The sequence below is a fragment of the Eublepharis macularius genome, chromosome 1 (assembly GCF_028583425.1).
Source record: "Eublepharis macularius isolate TG4126 chromosome 1, MPM_Emac_v1.0, whole genome shotgun sequence".
NCBI lineage: Eukaryota > Metazoa > Chordata > Lepidosauria > Squamata > Eublepharidae > Eublepharis > Eublepharis macularius.
The window spans coordinates 22695997-22709194 of NC_072790.1; the positions used below are offsets into that span (position 1 = coordinate 22695997).

The window sequence follows — 13198 nt, forward strand, 5'->3', positions numbered from 1 at the left end:
GTAAATAAAATATACCATTTTAAAAATAATATCAGCTTTCGGTTGCCCTCCTTCCCAAATAACTGCACTCGTTATCCTTCCCTCTCTTCTTATTAGGGCTATTCTAACCCAAAAGGCAGTATGAGTTTCCTCACATTCTAAAAATAGCGCAACAGTCACCAAACGCTGGCGGCTTCTTCGCGCAATTTCTGACCTCACCTGTTTACGATATGGATGAAGCCAGTTATGATTCTGTTTTTGTGCCGGAATCGTAACTGCCTGCATCCATTTTGTAAACGGGTGATGTCAGAAATCGCGCGAAGATGCCGCCAGCATTCAATGAGTGTTGCGTTATTTTTAGAACATGAGGAAATGGCCGTTATCTCGGGGGGGGGGGGGGGGAGGCAGAATTTGAAGATCTCCAGGCCAGTGGGCAAAATCTTCTACACAAACAGCCCCAAAACACTCCACTCCAGTTCCTCACAACAACTTGGGTTGAAATACTCCTCAGTTTTCCACAATTACAGCCTTTCCCCCTCAACCCGTAGAAATAAATGGGATGACAGACTCTTTCCTCCACTCCATTCATTTGTACTAGGGAAAGGTGCCTTTGCTCTGGAGGACATTTTAATAGCTTTTTGACATCAGTACCCAACAACATTTCAAATGGAGGAGAGAGTTCGTTTTTTACTATGGCAACAAAGTGGCTGTAGCCAGTTCCTCAGGACCTTGACTATCCTGCTGAGTGTGGGAGAATCTTGTGTTACGGTCAGTAGAAAGTTAGGAGTTCACTTGTAGTCTGACTAGGGATTTTACCCATGGCTGCCTAAAAACTGTTGTGTTAGCAAATGTGGAGTAGTGGTTAAAGTCTTGGATTAGGACCTCTGGGACCAGGTTCGAATTCCCACTATGTCGTGGAAGCTCATTAGCTGACCTTGGGCCAGTCACATACTCTCAGCCTCATCGGTCTCATGGGGTTGCTGGTGAAGGAAAATGGAGGAAGGACTGATCTAAGGATTGATCTAAACTCCTTGGAGGAGAGGAGGGGTAAAAATAGAGAGAGAAAAAAATATAGAAATATATGTAGAAAAAGACAATTTCCAGGCCTGGACATTTCTACAAGCCTATCTGGCTGAGAAGTGAAAACTGTCTTGGTGCTGACCCTCAACCTGGAAGTTCTAATGTTCAAAGTCTGGCCCAGATATGCCTTCTAAAATTATTATTATAACAATTCCACAGCAACATTGAACACATGTGGGTTACAGGATATGTGTGCTTTGGTTTTAAATGATATCTAGTACATAATATGCTTAACATCCAAACCTAATCTTACCTCACATCTGTTCCTTTCACACAATAAAAATGTGCTTCAGAACACCCACAGAAAGGTGTCATTATCAGTTTTCTGATGTGTGAGAAAACCCAACATTCACAAGACGGAGTTTCAATATTCAATAAACTTCATACCTGTGTGAAGTCGTTGGGGGTAGCAAGCATGTCTCCAAAAATAGGACTAATGAAAACACCCCCATCAAATACAACACGGGCTGTAATTGTTGGGTTCAGACCAGTGAGGTTTTCAGCAGAGACCTTAAGAGAAAGAGTAAGTAACTTTAAGTAACTGAGTGGTAAACAGGTTTCGTCTCACGCTCAAGGATAGTTTGCTTTGCTGTTATTTTTTCCAATGTGGGGTGATTGAGTTATTCTCATTCCTGGGGGAGTGGAGTACACTTTAGGCCAAATACACCAATTCCCTCTTTCCCCTCAATCCCTTACTCTGAGAGTCTCTCTACACAAGACACCTTGGTACATGTTCATCAAGTGTAGGGAGACACAATGTTAGTCAGGAAAGGTAGTTTAAAAAGACAGAGCTGGCAGAGATTGCTCCTTAGAGGGTTTGTTCATTTCATCTTTGCCTCCCAGAAGGCTCCATCAATCTAAAACTGTGTGGGATTGTGACCAGAGGGCAGCGAGGAATGGAAATGGGCTGCCTTCCAGAGCCAGACTTGGATCTGGAGGGGTTATAATGGGCTGGAGTTTCCCCTCTGGCATTTCACTGCCCGTTCACACAGCTCCAGTGTACAGCAAATCTTTTGCCCTGTCACCAGTTCCGTCTAATTAAACTACCTTTCCCTGCTAACATTGCATCTCCCAACACATGTTCTTCACATGACGGATGTCTCGTGGAGAGAGACTCTAAGTAGAGTGGCAGGATACAAGTAATTGAATGTTGTCTCTCACGCTTGTCTGAACTGAACCCAATTCATCACTGTGGGGTACTAAAATGTCAAAGTGGATTTCTTTGATGCTGACATAATGAAGAATAATAGGGAATAATGTGAAGGAGCAGGCAGTACCTTTTCCCTGCTTATCATTTCTCAGCTCGTGGGGCTCCAAACACAGGTATGCCCCAAAGCCTTTGCTCTGTCACCAGCTCTGTCTTTTTAAACAACCCTTCCCAGCTAACATTGCATCTCCCGACATGTGTTCTTCACATGTCAGATGTCTTGTGTAGAGAGAGAATGTGAAATGGGAGATCCCTGGGAAATCTCCAGGCTCAATGTGAAGGTTGTCCAACCTACTTCTATGACTGCATTTCTCTTCATTGCAATGCAGTATTCATTCTTTTCATATTTCATAATTATAATTTCATAACTAGACAGTTCGGGGCACTGGGGGGTGAACAATTTGTTGATAGAAAACAATAGAAGCCTACTTAAATTTTCCTCCTTCTCCGCCCAGGTAAAGAATTTAATCAGGAATCCTGGGGGTGGGGCATTGGTAACACCAGTGAGGGAATCACTGGAGAACTGGAAACTTTAAAAAAAAAACAGCACCAATAGCAGGATTTAAATGCAGGTGCCAGATTACACAATTGCATTTTAAGTAAAAAGAAAAATCTCCATATATTAGGTAATGAGTTCTAGGGAAAAGAACAGAAAAGCAGCACAGAAGGGGGGAAAATGGATGAGTGCAAAGGGTTGGCCACAATGTTATCTGGATCCATCCTACAACAAGCTTGAGAAAATCATGGCAGCCCCAGAAGAAATGGTCGTGAGCAGGGCTTTTTTTCAGGGGGAACGCGGGGGAACGGAGTTCCGGAACCTATTGAAAATGGTCACATGGCTGGTGGCCCCGCCCCCTGATCTCCAGACAGAGGGGAGTTTAGATTGCCCTCCGCGCCGCAGAGAGCAATCTGAACTCCCCTCTGTCTGGAGATCAGGGGGCGGGGCCACCAGCCATGTGACCGTTTTCTCCAAGGGCAACCCTCTGAGTTCCACCACCTCTTTTCCCAGAAAAGCCCTGGTTGTGCGGAATGAATCATGGTGACCTTGAGTAATAAAACCATTCAGGATGTGCACTCCTAGAAACCATAAAATAATAAACCCTAAATGTAAAAGATGTGCTGACCAGCAGAACACTATATTTAATCGACTGTCTTACACTGATGATATTGGGCAAGTCACCAGTCATGGAGGACCAAGTCAATGTCCATGTGCTTTGGTAACAGCTGCTCGAGTCTTTCGTTACCAAAAAATCAGTGGCATTCAAGTACTGGGCTGTAAAATTATCAGCGGAGCTTTGCAGGAGCTTGCGGAGGTGACGGGAAGAGATGGACACGGGAATACCTGGGAAGAGAAGGACAAGGCAACAGAGGTTGGGAGCCAAGAAACTTTAAAATGTACTGGGGCCCGAAAATGTGATCACGTAATAAACCGCAAGTCCCATTTAAATGCACAGGTTGGATTAAACTGCTCGCAGCATTTAGATAAATTCAAGAAGTCCACTTGAAATATGGAAACCAGACGCCATCATGTTGTTGTGTGCCTCCACCACCCTCAGATGTTATACCCCTAGCTACATTAATCCAAGGGAAGAGATAGAGACCCAGGCCCTTTTCACACTGCTTACCTTCACTTGCAACAACGCAGAACATAGTGCAAAAAACGCGGAAGATCGTGTTTTCTCACACGAGAAAACAAGGAGCCCCCAAAGGTCTCTCACCATCACCACTGCTGATTCTTATACAAGCAGACGTTTGTTTTACATCTCATACCAGAAGGGATCTCCTTGTTTTGAATTGGTAGGTATTTTAAAGCTAAATATGCAAAAATGGTCTGGTGAAGACCTATTCAAATGGACTTTGCCTGGTAATCCATTATTTGTCATGAATGTTTCACTCCCTTTCGATGTTTCTTCTATATCTACAGTTATACTGTTTATCCTTCTGTCTATTTGCACACTTCTTAATGGTATATTGAGTATTCAAGTAGGAATGGAGATCCCTGAGCCCTTATATCCCAATCAGAAGGGCTCGGGGATCTCCATTCCTGCTTGAATCTGAAAAAGGGATCTTGGAAGCTTATACCCTGGAAATCGTATTGGTCTTTAAGATGCCCCTGGGCTCAAATCTTGCTCTTCTTCTCTTGGTTTTCAAAGCAGAAGGCTCCAATCTGAAAGGGCAGGCTGGTCCTGCTTCCATGGGTCGATAGCGAATAATACACATTAATTAATACAAATTAATGTGTCTGTTGCCTCTGAACCCATGAATATTCCTGTTGCCAAAGAGTGGTGTGATAGGATGGTCACCAGCCACGGATGAAGCCTGGTACTTCAAACAAGATTTGATGCGTATGGCATGCAACAATTTTTAATTTACCTGATATCACAACATTGGGCAGATGAATTCGAAAGGTCCCGCCAAGAGGTGGGCTCACAGCCTGCACTCTCCGAACAGTCAGATTGATGCTTGTCTCGTTCACTGCTTCTCTGCATACGAAAATGAAACATTTGATGAAAATGAAACATTTAAATGAAACCTTTAGCAACTCAGGCCAAGGATGGAGCTTCAAACCTGTTTAGGGTGTGCTTTTAGGAAAGCCTGGAACCATCTGGAATTTAAATCCAAACTCACATTTACCTCAGTGAGATAAGAGGGAGTTCCTTGCAATAATCCGCTGCTAAAAAGGACACGTTGTATATGGGCGAAGCACCAGCTACAGATACAGATTCTATAAGACTCCCATGCGGACGGGCTGGTCTTGGTTCTCTTTGAAAAACTAGAAGGAAACAAATGTTGGATAGCTATCAGGGAGCTGATATTTACGCTTTGTGGAGTTTAAAACAAACTGAGTTGTTTTTTAAAAAATGAGTGTCTCTTCAAGGTATTTTGCATCAAAATATTCAATGAATTGACAGCCCGGTCCTGAGTTTTAAAAACAGCTGTCCACCAGTTTATTAGAATATCAGTTGGCTAGAAACATGGTCTCTAAAGATCAATCCCTTGGATTTAAAGGGGAAATGCTTCCTTTTTTCCCCAAAGAAGAAAATATGTTATGGTAAAGGTTATCTTTCACTATGTTATCTCTAATTCACATAATAAGAACGAGAAGATAATTAAATTACCAACTATATCTCTGTCTGAAACTATGATTTCATCCACAAAGAACCAGTCAGATGACTCGGCCATGCCGGCAAGCGGTTCTAAATCAATCTGATGCAGAAATACCGAAGAGTTTTTCAGAAGATCTTTTAGGAATTCAGAATTCTCCAAACAATCCTTCCAAAGATCAGTACATATAAATTTCCAGCTAAAAGAAAATCAAAATATATTAATGCCAATAGGTTGCCGCTACATTTTCCATGTTAAGAATGTTATTCTTTCAGCAATGTATCGTTTTACACTTTCAGAATGACAAACGCTTAGCTGAAATCCTGGTTCTTAGTAATACAGCAACATGCCAAAAATGAGTAGCAAGCTCCCAGATTTGGTCCAAATGATCCAGAATGACTTGAATCAAGAAACAGCATTTAGAGGAAGAAACGCCAAGAATTTCAAAGTTCCCAATGCTGCTGAGAAATATTACCCTGAATGGCATAACTCGCCTCCCTGGGCACACAAAATCTCAGTCAATGAGTCAAAAAGCCATAAAATAAAGCTCCTAAACAAGTTGCAGAATTTAGTTAGAATGGGCAGAGCCAGCAATCAAAATTAGTTTTAGGGTGACTCTAGAAGATCCCAAATGCAGTTTGTCACATTGGAAACGCACTAGTGTACCCACCAAAGAAGCACCACTGTTTATTTTACATGTACCCCAAAATCACAATGTGCCCTTCAGGGTAGATCGTCCTAAAAACGGCAATTTGCTGGGGGCAGGGGGGGGGGTGAGCCAGTGGTACACCCTGTCCACAATATTCATGTTGGGCAGGTTTCTCAGAAAAGGCTAGTAGCCAATTGGTTGAACTGCCATTTTGAAGCAAGGCGGGATGGGGTATGATGTAAAAGCTTGTATGCTGAAGTTTGCTCCTTCACCGAAACAATGGACTGGGTCCTGTACGTTGTTTCTGCTTTTGTCCCTCTTTGTCCACCATGGAGGCAGTCCTACACTGCTCGTACACTTTCTACTGGAACTAGGCACTTGCTGCACTGGCTTATCCAGGATCAAGGAACTCAAAAGTGCTCTGTGGTGGAGGACTGACTCTGTAATGGACAAATTGGAGTGCAAAGAGAAAGAAGACTTAGAAATCCAAGCTTCATGGCCAAGATTTAATGCAAGCCCCAGCACAGTCAGCAAGAATCAACATTCACAAGCAGCAGAAAGGAAGTGCTTGTTGTCCCTGAATAGCTACCCTGAGTACAAAAGAACGTCATAAGTCCTCCTGACTCCCACTAGCAAAGATGCTACCTCTGTCTCAGGAACACATATGTGTTAGTGGAACAAGGAAGAGCGCCATTCATGAAAATAAACAAAAAACATGTATACCTTTCTGGACTGGTCTTGTTAAGAGGGTACAGGCAAGTCAAATTCTTTTTCACAGGCTGAAGAAATTTATTGGCATAAGACACGGCAACATATAGGGTGTTGTTCAAATAACCTTTATGTGCAAAGCACAGCTGTGAAAGTAAAGAACAAAACAGGTGGGGTGGCAGGAAGGCAATTACAAAACTACTCATTAAATGTCCACCTGTCTAACTTGACTTGGTACTGTCAGTATAATGAGGCCTAACTATTTTAAAATCTCAGTCAATGAGTCAAAAAGCCATAAAGCTCCTAAACAAGTTGCAGAATTTAAATCATCACAAAGCAAGGAGAGGCTGCCCCTTCCCTCTCTGCCACTAGGGTCTCCCCATTGGTCTGAAAGAGATATTGCTTGAACAAAGAAATCAGGCATGATAAATTGTTTTAGTTTTCATATTTGCAAAAGATGCGTTTTCTCTTGCACCCACAATCTGCAAGATGGGATAATCATATCAGGTTATTGCATGTGATGTTCTTTTTGTATGCTCTGGTATAACTTAGGAATGATCTTGAGTATTAATAAGGAGTGAATGAAGAGATTTATTCAGGAACTACAACTTTGTCAGAAAAGAGAGAAACAGAAGAGATAAGAACTACCTCAGTAAACAGGGAGGAGGGACTTCCGGGAAGAAACAGGAAGCAGGAAGTAGCTTGAGAATACCAATCTGGAGACATGCAAGAAGGACAGAAGAGAGGAAAGAAGGATCCCACTCTGCCACCTATCTAACGGTCAGAGACCCGCTGCCCCTTGCAAGTATTCTGTGTCTTCCTTAAGTCTGTGCCTCTACTTTGACCACCACCAAGAGGAAGGCAAGATGTACAGTTCTCACTGCACATTGTTGAATCAGATAATGCAGAATTGTCGGAGAGAGGGCCAGAATCATCTCAAGCAACTTGTCCTGAACAAGTATAAAGTTTGTTACATTTATTTCATGCGAAAGGTCTTCCTAGGCTCAGAAAAAAACACATGACCTGTGGGTTTCACATCACTGAGCCTATATTAGCTGGCCATACCCAAAGATACCTGAATCTCTCAGACTTGGTTGTGCAAGTCTATTAATATTTCAGAACGCACTTTGATAAGAGGCCTAAAATTGTATTTCATCTTTTAGATCTAAGATATATAGGATAAGAGATGATGACATCTATGCATATCTTTGACATATCGATCTCTCTGACATGTGGGTGACACACAGCATGTCCCTAGTTTATTTGGGAGTTTCCACAAGACATTGTCCTTTTTTTGGTAGCGCTGCCAAGTTTTTTATGCAGGAGCATCAAACTTTCTTTGCTCTGGCTTAAAGGAGAAACAGTGCGGGGGCGGCATGCAAAGCCTCCATATGACATTTGTGCCTGAAGCAAATCTGCTTACAGTTCAGTGAGCCAGATTGGGGGGGGGGCACACCACTCTCTGTTCCTGTGCCTTCCAGTTCATGCCAGAAAGGGTCAAGCTAGACGTGCAGGTTTTTAAAGAGTTGGGTCTGTGGAATAGTGTTAAAAATTAAAAGGAAAGCCCAAACATTCTCAGAATGCCTCCGGAAGGGAAGGGGGGGGCTCCTCCCTCCCACCTCAAGCCATTTCCGTGTCAAAATAGCGAGGGGGGGGAGGTTTTTCCCTGTTTTTTTCTGCTCCAGGTGGCATATCCTGTGCATGTGGAACAGTAAAAACAGGGTGGAGGGACTCCTCCCATGCTATTGTAAACGGGGAGATGGCTTGAGGGGGGGAGGGAGGAGTCCCTCCTTCCCCTGAAAAGGCATTCTGAAGCCATTTGGGCTCTCCTTTATTTTTTAACAGCTACTCCCCAAACCTGCTATGTGGCTGCACGGAACTCGAGTTGGGTCTGGGGACTGGAGAGTGTGGTCTTCTTAAATTCAGGATTAACCGTTTTGTCCTTTAGCCTTCTCTGTTTGGGAGAGAGTCATCTTCTTTTGGGGAAAATATAGTACATTACTTACATGTGTGTATTTAGTTACATCGTAAGCAGCGTTGGATGAATGTATTTTAACAAGACTTCCCAGTTTGTGAGCACTGAACCTTCCGCAAAAGGGCTCTGTCCAACTGACCACACGTCCTTCACTTGTCAGTTTCTCAGTGCCTGATGGTAGAGAGGAAAATTAAGAACAGGTCTCCTATGCAGGGCTTTTTTTCTGGGAAAAGAGGTGGTGGAACTCAGTGGGTTGCCCTCGGAGAAAATGGTCACATGGCTGGTGGCCCCGCCCCCTGATCTCCAGACAGAGGGGAGTTGAGATTGCCCTCCGCGCCGCTGAGCGGCACGGAGGGCCATCTAAACTCCCCTCTGTCTGGAGATCAGGGGGCGGGGCCACCAGCCATGTGACCATATTCAAGAGGTTCCGGAACTCTGTTCCACCGCATTCCAGCTGAAAAAAAGCCCTGCTCCTATGCAATGGATAGAGCTGAGTGCAAGTGACATAACATCATCACAAGGCCACAAGTTATGGAAACATTCATTCTCAGTGGGCGGGACTCCGTTCCCCTGGCTAATTATATCTACTGGAACAAAGGGTAAAGAAATATAGATACAAATAAGAGGGAGATTTAGAGCCAAGCTACAAGTGACGTCTGACACAGGTTGGACACTTATCAGCTTTCCTCAAGTTTTGATGGGAAATGTAGGCATCCTGGTCTTGCAGCTGTAATGGAGAGCCAAGCTGTAAAACCAGGACGCCTACATTTCCCATCAAAACTTGAGGGAAGCTGACAAGTGTCCAACCTGTGCAAGGCATCACTTGTTGCTTGGCTCTTAGGGCCAAGTTACAAGTGACGAGTGACACTTGAATGGCAAGTGAACAGACTCACGTGTATTCCTCCTGTTCACTTGCGCTCCACTTGCCCTCCACTCGATCACTTGTGGAGGGCAAGTGGAGCACAAGTGAACAGGGAGGAATACACGTGAGTCTGTTCACTTGCCGTTCAAGTGTCATTCGTCACTTATAGCTTGGCCCAAAGTCTAGTCTGCAGTTGAAATAACACCAACTCATACACACATCTGAGAAGAGGAAAAAAGTCAGTGTGAGAACCAGCAATTAGAGTGTTGAACTCCATCCAAGGAGACCCAAGTTCAAAAACCTGCTTGCTGTGCAACGCACTGGGGAACCTTGGGTCATTCAATCTCTCTCAATCTAACCTACCTCAGTGGTCATTTCAGGTGGGTGGCCATGTTGGTCTGCAGTAGGACAGCAAGATTTGAGTCCAGTGGCACTTCAGAGACCAACAAGCTTTTGAGAGTCAGTCTCTTGTTGGTCTTTAAGGTAGTAGCAGATTCCGATCTTGCTGTTCTATCTCACAGTGTTTGCCCACCAATGGAGAGAGCGATATTTGAACCTTTTATTGGCCTTTTTCCTGTTTTAGTGTGATTTTACAACCTCTTTTCCTCCCTTTGTCTGTACTGAGCATCTCCCATGAGGAGGGGGAAAGATGACTGCTTTTACCGCACCTCTAAATAAACTTCTGCTATAGATACCCAGGAAGCATCCTTCTCTTGGCTCAACTATAAGTTGTCTTGGGTCAGTGGGAATGGGATTCCCTGAGTCGGCAGGCAGCTGAAAAGGAGTGGTGGTAACCTGGAACTCCAGGGCAGGGTTGTTATTGGGACAAAATGGAGAAGAGGAATACCATATATGTTGTCTTGAGTTCCATGGAAGAACAGCAGGATTTTTTTAAAAAAAATGTTTAAATGTTAATGTTAAAAGATCACCTCAGACACAGAAAATATTGTTTGCAACACGTCATATAAACAAATACATTTTAATAGAATTTTTTAAGGTTAATGCCACAGCTAATCCCCTCCCCCCACACAAAACATAAATGTTAAAAGAAATCATATTGACATATAAGAATCATCTGAATGGTGCTTGTTGGAGTAAGAATGAGGATAGGAAGCATTCCACATACTTGCACGTCTCTAATTTCAAGGGTGCTCTTTTATGTTTGCCCTGACCTGGATAGCCCCAGACAGCCCGATCTCGTCAGATCTCAGAAGCTAAGCAGGATTGGCCTTGGTTAGTAACTGGATGGGAGACTTCCAGTGAAGACCACGGCTGCAAAGCCAGGCAATGGCAAACTACCTCTGTTAGATGCTTGCCTTGAAAACCCTCCAGGGGTCGCCATAAGTCAGCTATGACTCGAGGGCAGGATTTCATTCCATTTTTTCTTATATATTCAAATGTGTCATTTTTGGGAATTTCATCCCACTTGTGGTGCATACAAACAACATTTTTGGAGGACAACATCACAGGTATTATAGCCGTTCTTGCCCAAGTCTGGTAAAGACTTCTGCTGAAATAACTACTTTCTGAATTTGGGGGGGGGGGGGTGCGGAAGCAAAGTTACCATGCTCAAATCCAGCCTGCAGAAGGATTTTGGCTGATGGTGGCTCGATTTTGCATTTTATTGAAAGCAGGTTCTCAAGCGCTTTTTGGACCTGTAAAAAATTGAAGCAAATCGTTGGACTTTGTGCAGCGGACGAGACCGGAAGGTGATGATAATTTGCAGTTAACCAAATTAAGCTAACGGCAGGAACTGACCAGACTGAAGGATGCAACTATAAAGCAGAGTGGTAGGGGATGGTTCACCATTTCCCAGACATAGGATGAAATGGAAGAGACGCTGATGCCGCTGGTACATAGATAAAATAGGCATCCACAGAAACATTCCCTATTATTGCAGCTGGGATTTTTTCTCTCTGGCTCTTTGCTCTACCCTTGAATGCTCCACAGACACCGCAGAGCAACTCCATCTGGACAAAACCATCATGCGAGAAGCACAACAATATCACACTACACACTTCATTTTTGCACTTTGAACCCTTGAATGGATTTGGGCGAAATCTGCATAGTTTTTCATACTTTATCTCAAATAATAATGCAATGTTTGAAAAACCTTCAGTAACTTAAAAGCTAGAGGTATTTGAGCTTTTGGAGAATGTTTTGCTGCCATTGGAGGGGGTGGGTTATTGAAAAGATAAACTCTCCCACAGTGCTTTCCAACAGTGCATTCAGTGTCAAAATGGTTAGTTTCTCTAGCGCTCAAATGAGATCTGGCATCAGGGTTCTTGCTAACAGATCTCATGTAGCTTTTGAAAGGGTTCACAGTGGCCACCAGGAGGGTAATTCGGGCGGAGGCTATGTCAAGGCGACTGGGGGAACCCTCCCTGAGCCCTCTGTCACAAGTACTTGCCTCACATTTGGGAACATATGGAGTATGTTTGTTTTCTCTGTCAGGCGAGAAAGAGTCTCTACACAAGACATCGTAGAATGCTCAAGTGACTTCCTTTCTGTGTGGTCTTAGAGCCAAACTACAAGTGACATCTTACACAGGTTGGACACTAGTCGGCTTCCCTCAAGTTTTGATGGGAAATGTAGGCATCCTGGTCTTGCAGCTGTAATGGAGAGCCAAGCTGTAAAACCAGGGCGCCTACATTTCCCATCAAAACTTGAGGGAAGCCGACTAGTATCCAACCTGTGTAAGACGTCACTTGTAGTTTGGCTCTTATATTCAAGTGTACTCTGTCTCCCTAGCAGGGCACGTGTATCCACAACGGGAGAACAAGTGTAAGATCTTTCATTTGAGCATCCTCATGCAAGATGTCTTGCATAGAGAGAATAAGAGATCCAAGGAAAGAAATTCAAGTCAGGAAGCCAGCCTATGGGAACACGGTAAAAACTCTCCTCATTCTCCTATAGGACAGTCCTAATCTTAACCAAAACCCAATTATTTACTCTTTAAAAGCCATACGAGATTGTTCAACAATATCCTAGTAACGCACCTCATTTGGACCTACAGTTATGGAGCCTGACAGAAATTGTAGTTGAACATTATTAAAGTGTTGTCATTCTCTGTAACCTTAACTCAGCACTGAGTCTTGTTTCATACTTCCTAAGACAAACAGATGTTATCACCGGGATAGCCCAGGCAAGCCCAATCTCAGAAGCTAAGCAGGGTTGACCTTGGTTAGTAATTGGATGGGAGACCTCCAACAAAGACCAGGATTGCAGAAGCAGGCAATGGCAAACCACCTCTTGTTAGTCTCTTGCCATAAAAACCCACCAGGGGTTGCCGCCATAAGTCAGCTATGACTTGAGGGCACTCTCCTCCACCACCAAGAAATACAAATATTCAGTGATGAAATCACATTTTATGTTGTATATTTTCCTCATTGTTCTAAGCACCCGTTTTCATCCTCAGAATGCACGATCACGTAATGCGGTCTCAGGGCCAAGCTACAAGAGATGAATGGCACTTGAATGGCAAGTGAACAGACTCACATGTATTCCTCCCTGTTCACTTGCACTCCTGTCACAAGAGTGCAAGTGAACAGGGAGGAATACACATGAGTCTGTTCACTTGCTGTTCAAGTGTCATTCGTCACTTGCAGCTTGGCCCTCAGAATTCCAAGCCCA

At 43.7% G+C, this 13198-nt stretch overlaps 1 protein-coding gene across 1 annotated transcript in view; it reads right to left on the minus strand.

Annotated features, from left to right (window-relative positions):
• PKHD1 (PKHD1 ciliary IPT domain containing fibrocystin/polyductin) overlaps window positions 1–13198 on the minus strand; it is a 334621-nt gene that overhangs the window by 295619 nt on the left and 25804 nt on the right. The window contains exons 13-19 of the mRNA XM_054970556.1: window positions 11130–11220; window positions 6744–6855; window positions 5386–5570; window positions 4901–5039; window positions 4640–4749; window positions 3424–3608; window positions 1447–1569 (exon numbers count right to left, since the gene is read on the minus strand). Coding sequence (XP_054826531.1) covers window positions 1447–1569; window positions 3424–3608; window positions 4640–4749; window positions 4901–5039; window positions 5386–5570; window positions 6744–6855; window positions 11130–11220 — 945 coding nt within the window. The remainder of the gene's footprint in view (window positions 1–1446; window positions 1570–3423; window positions 3609–4639; window positions 4750–4900; window positions 5040–5385; window positions 5571–6743; window positions 6856–11129; window positions 11221–13198) is intronic.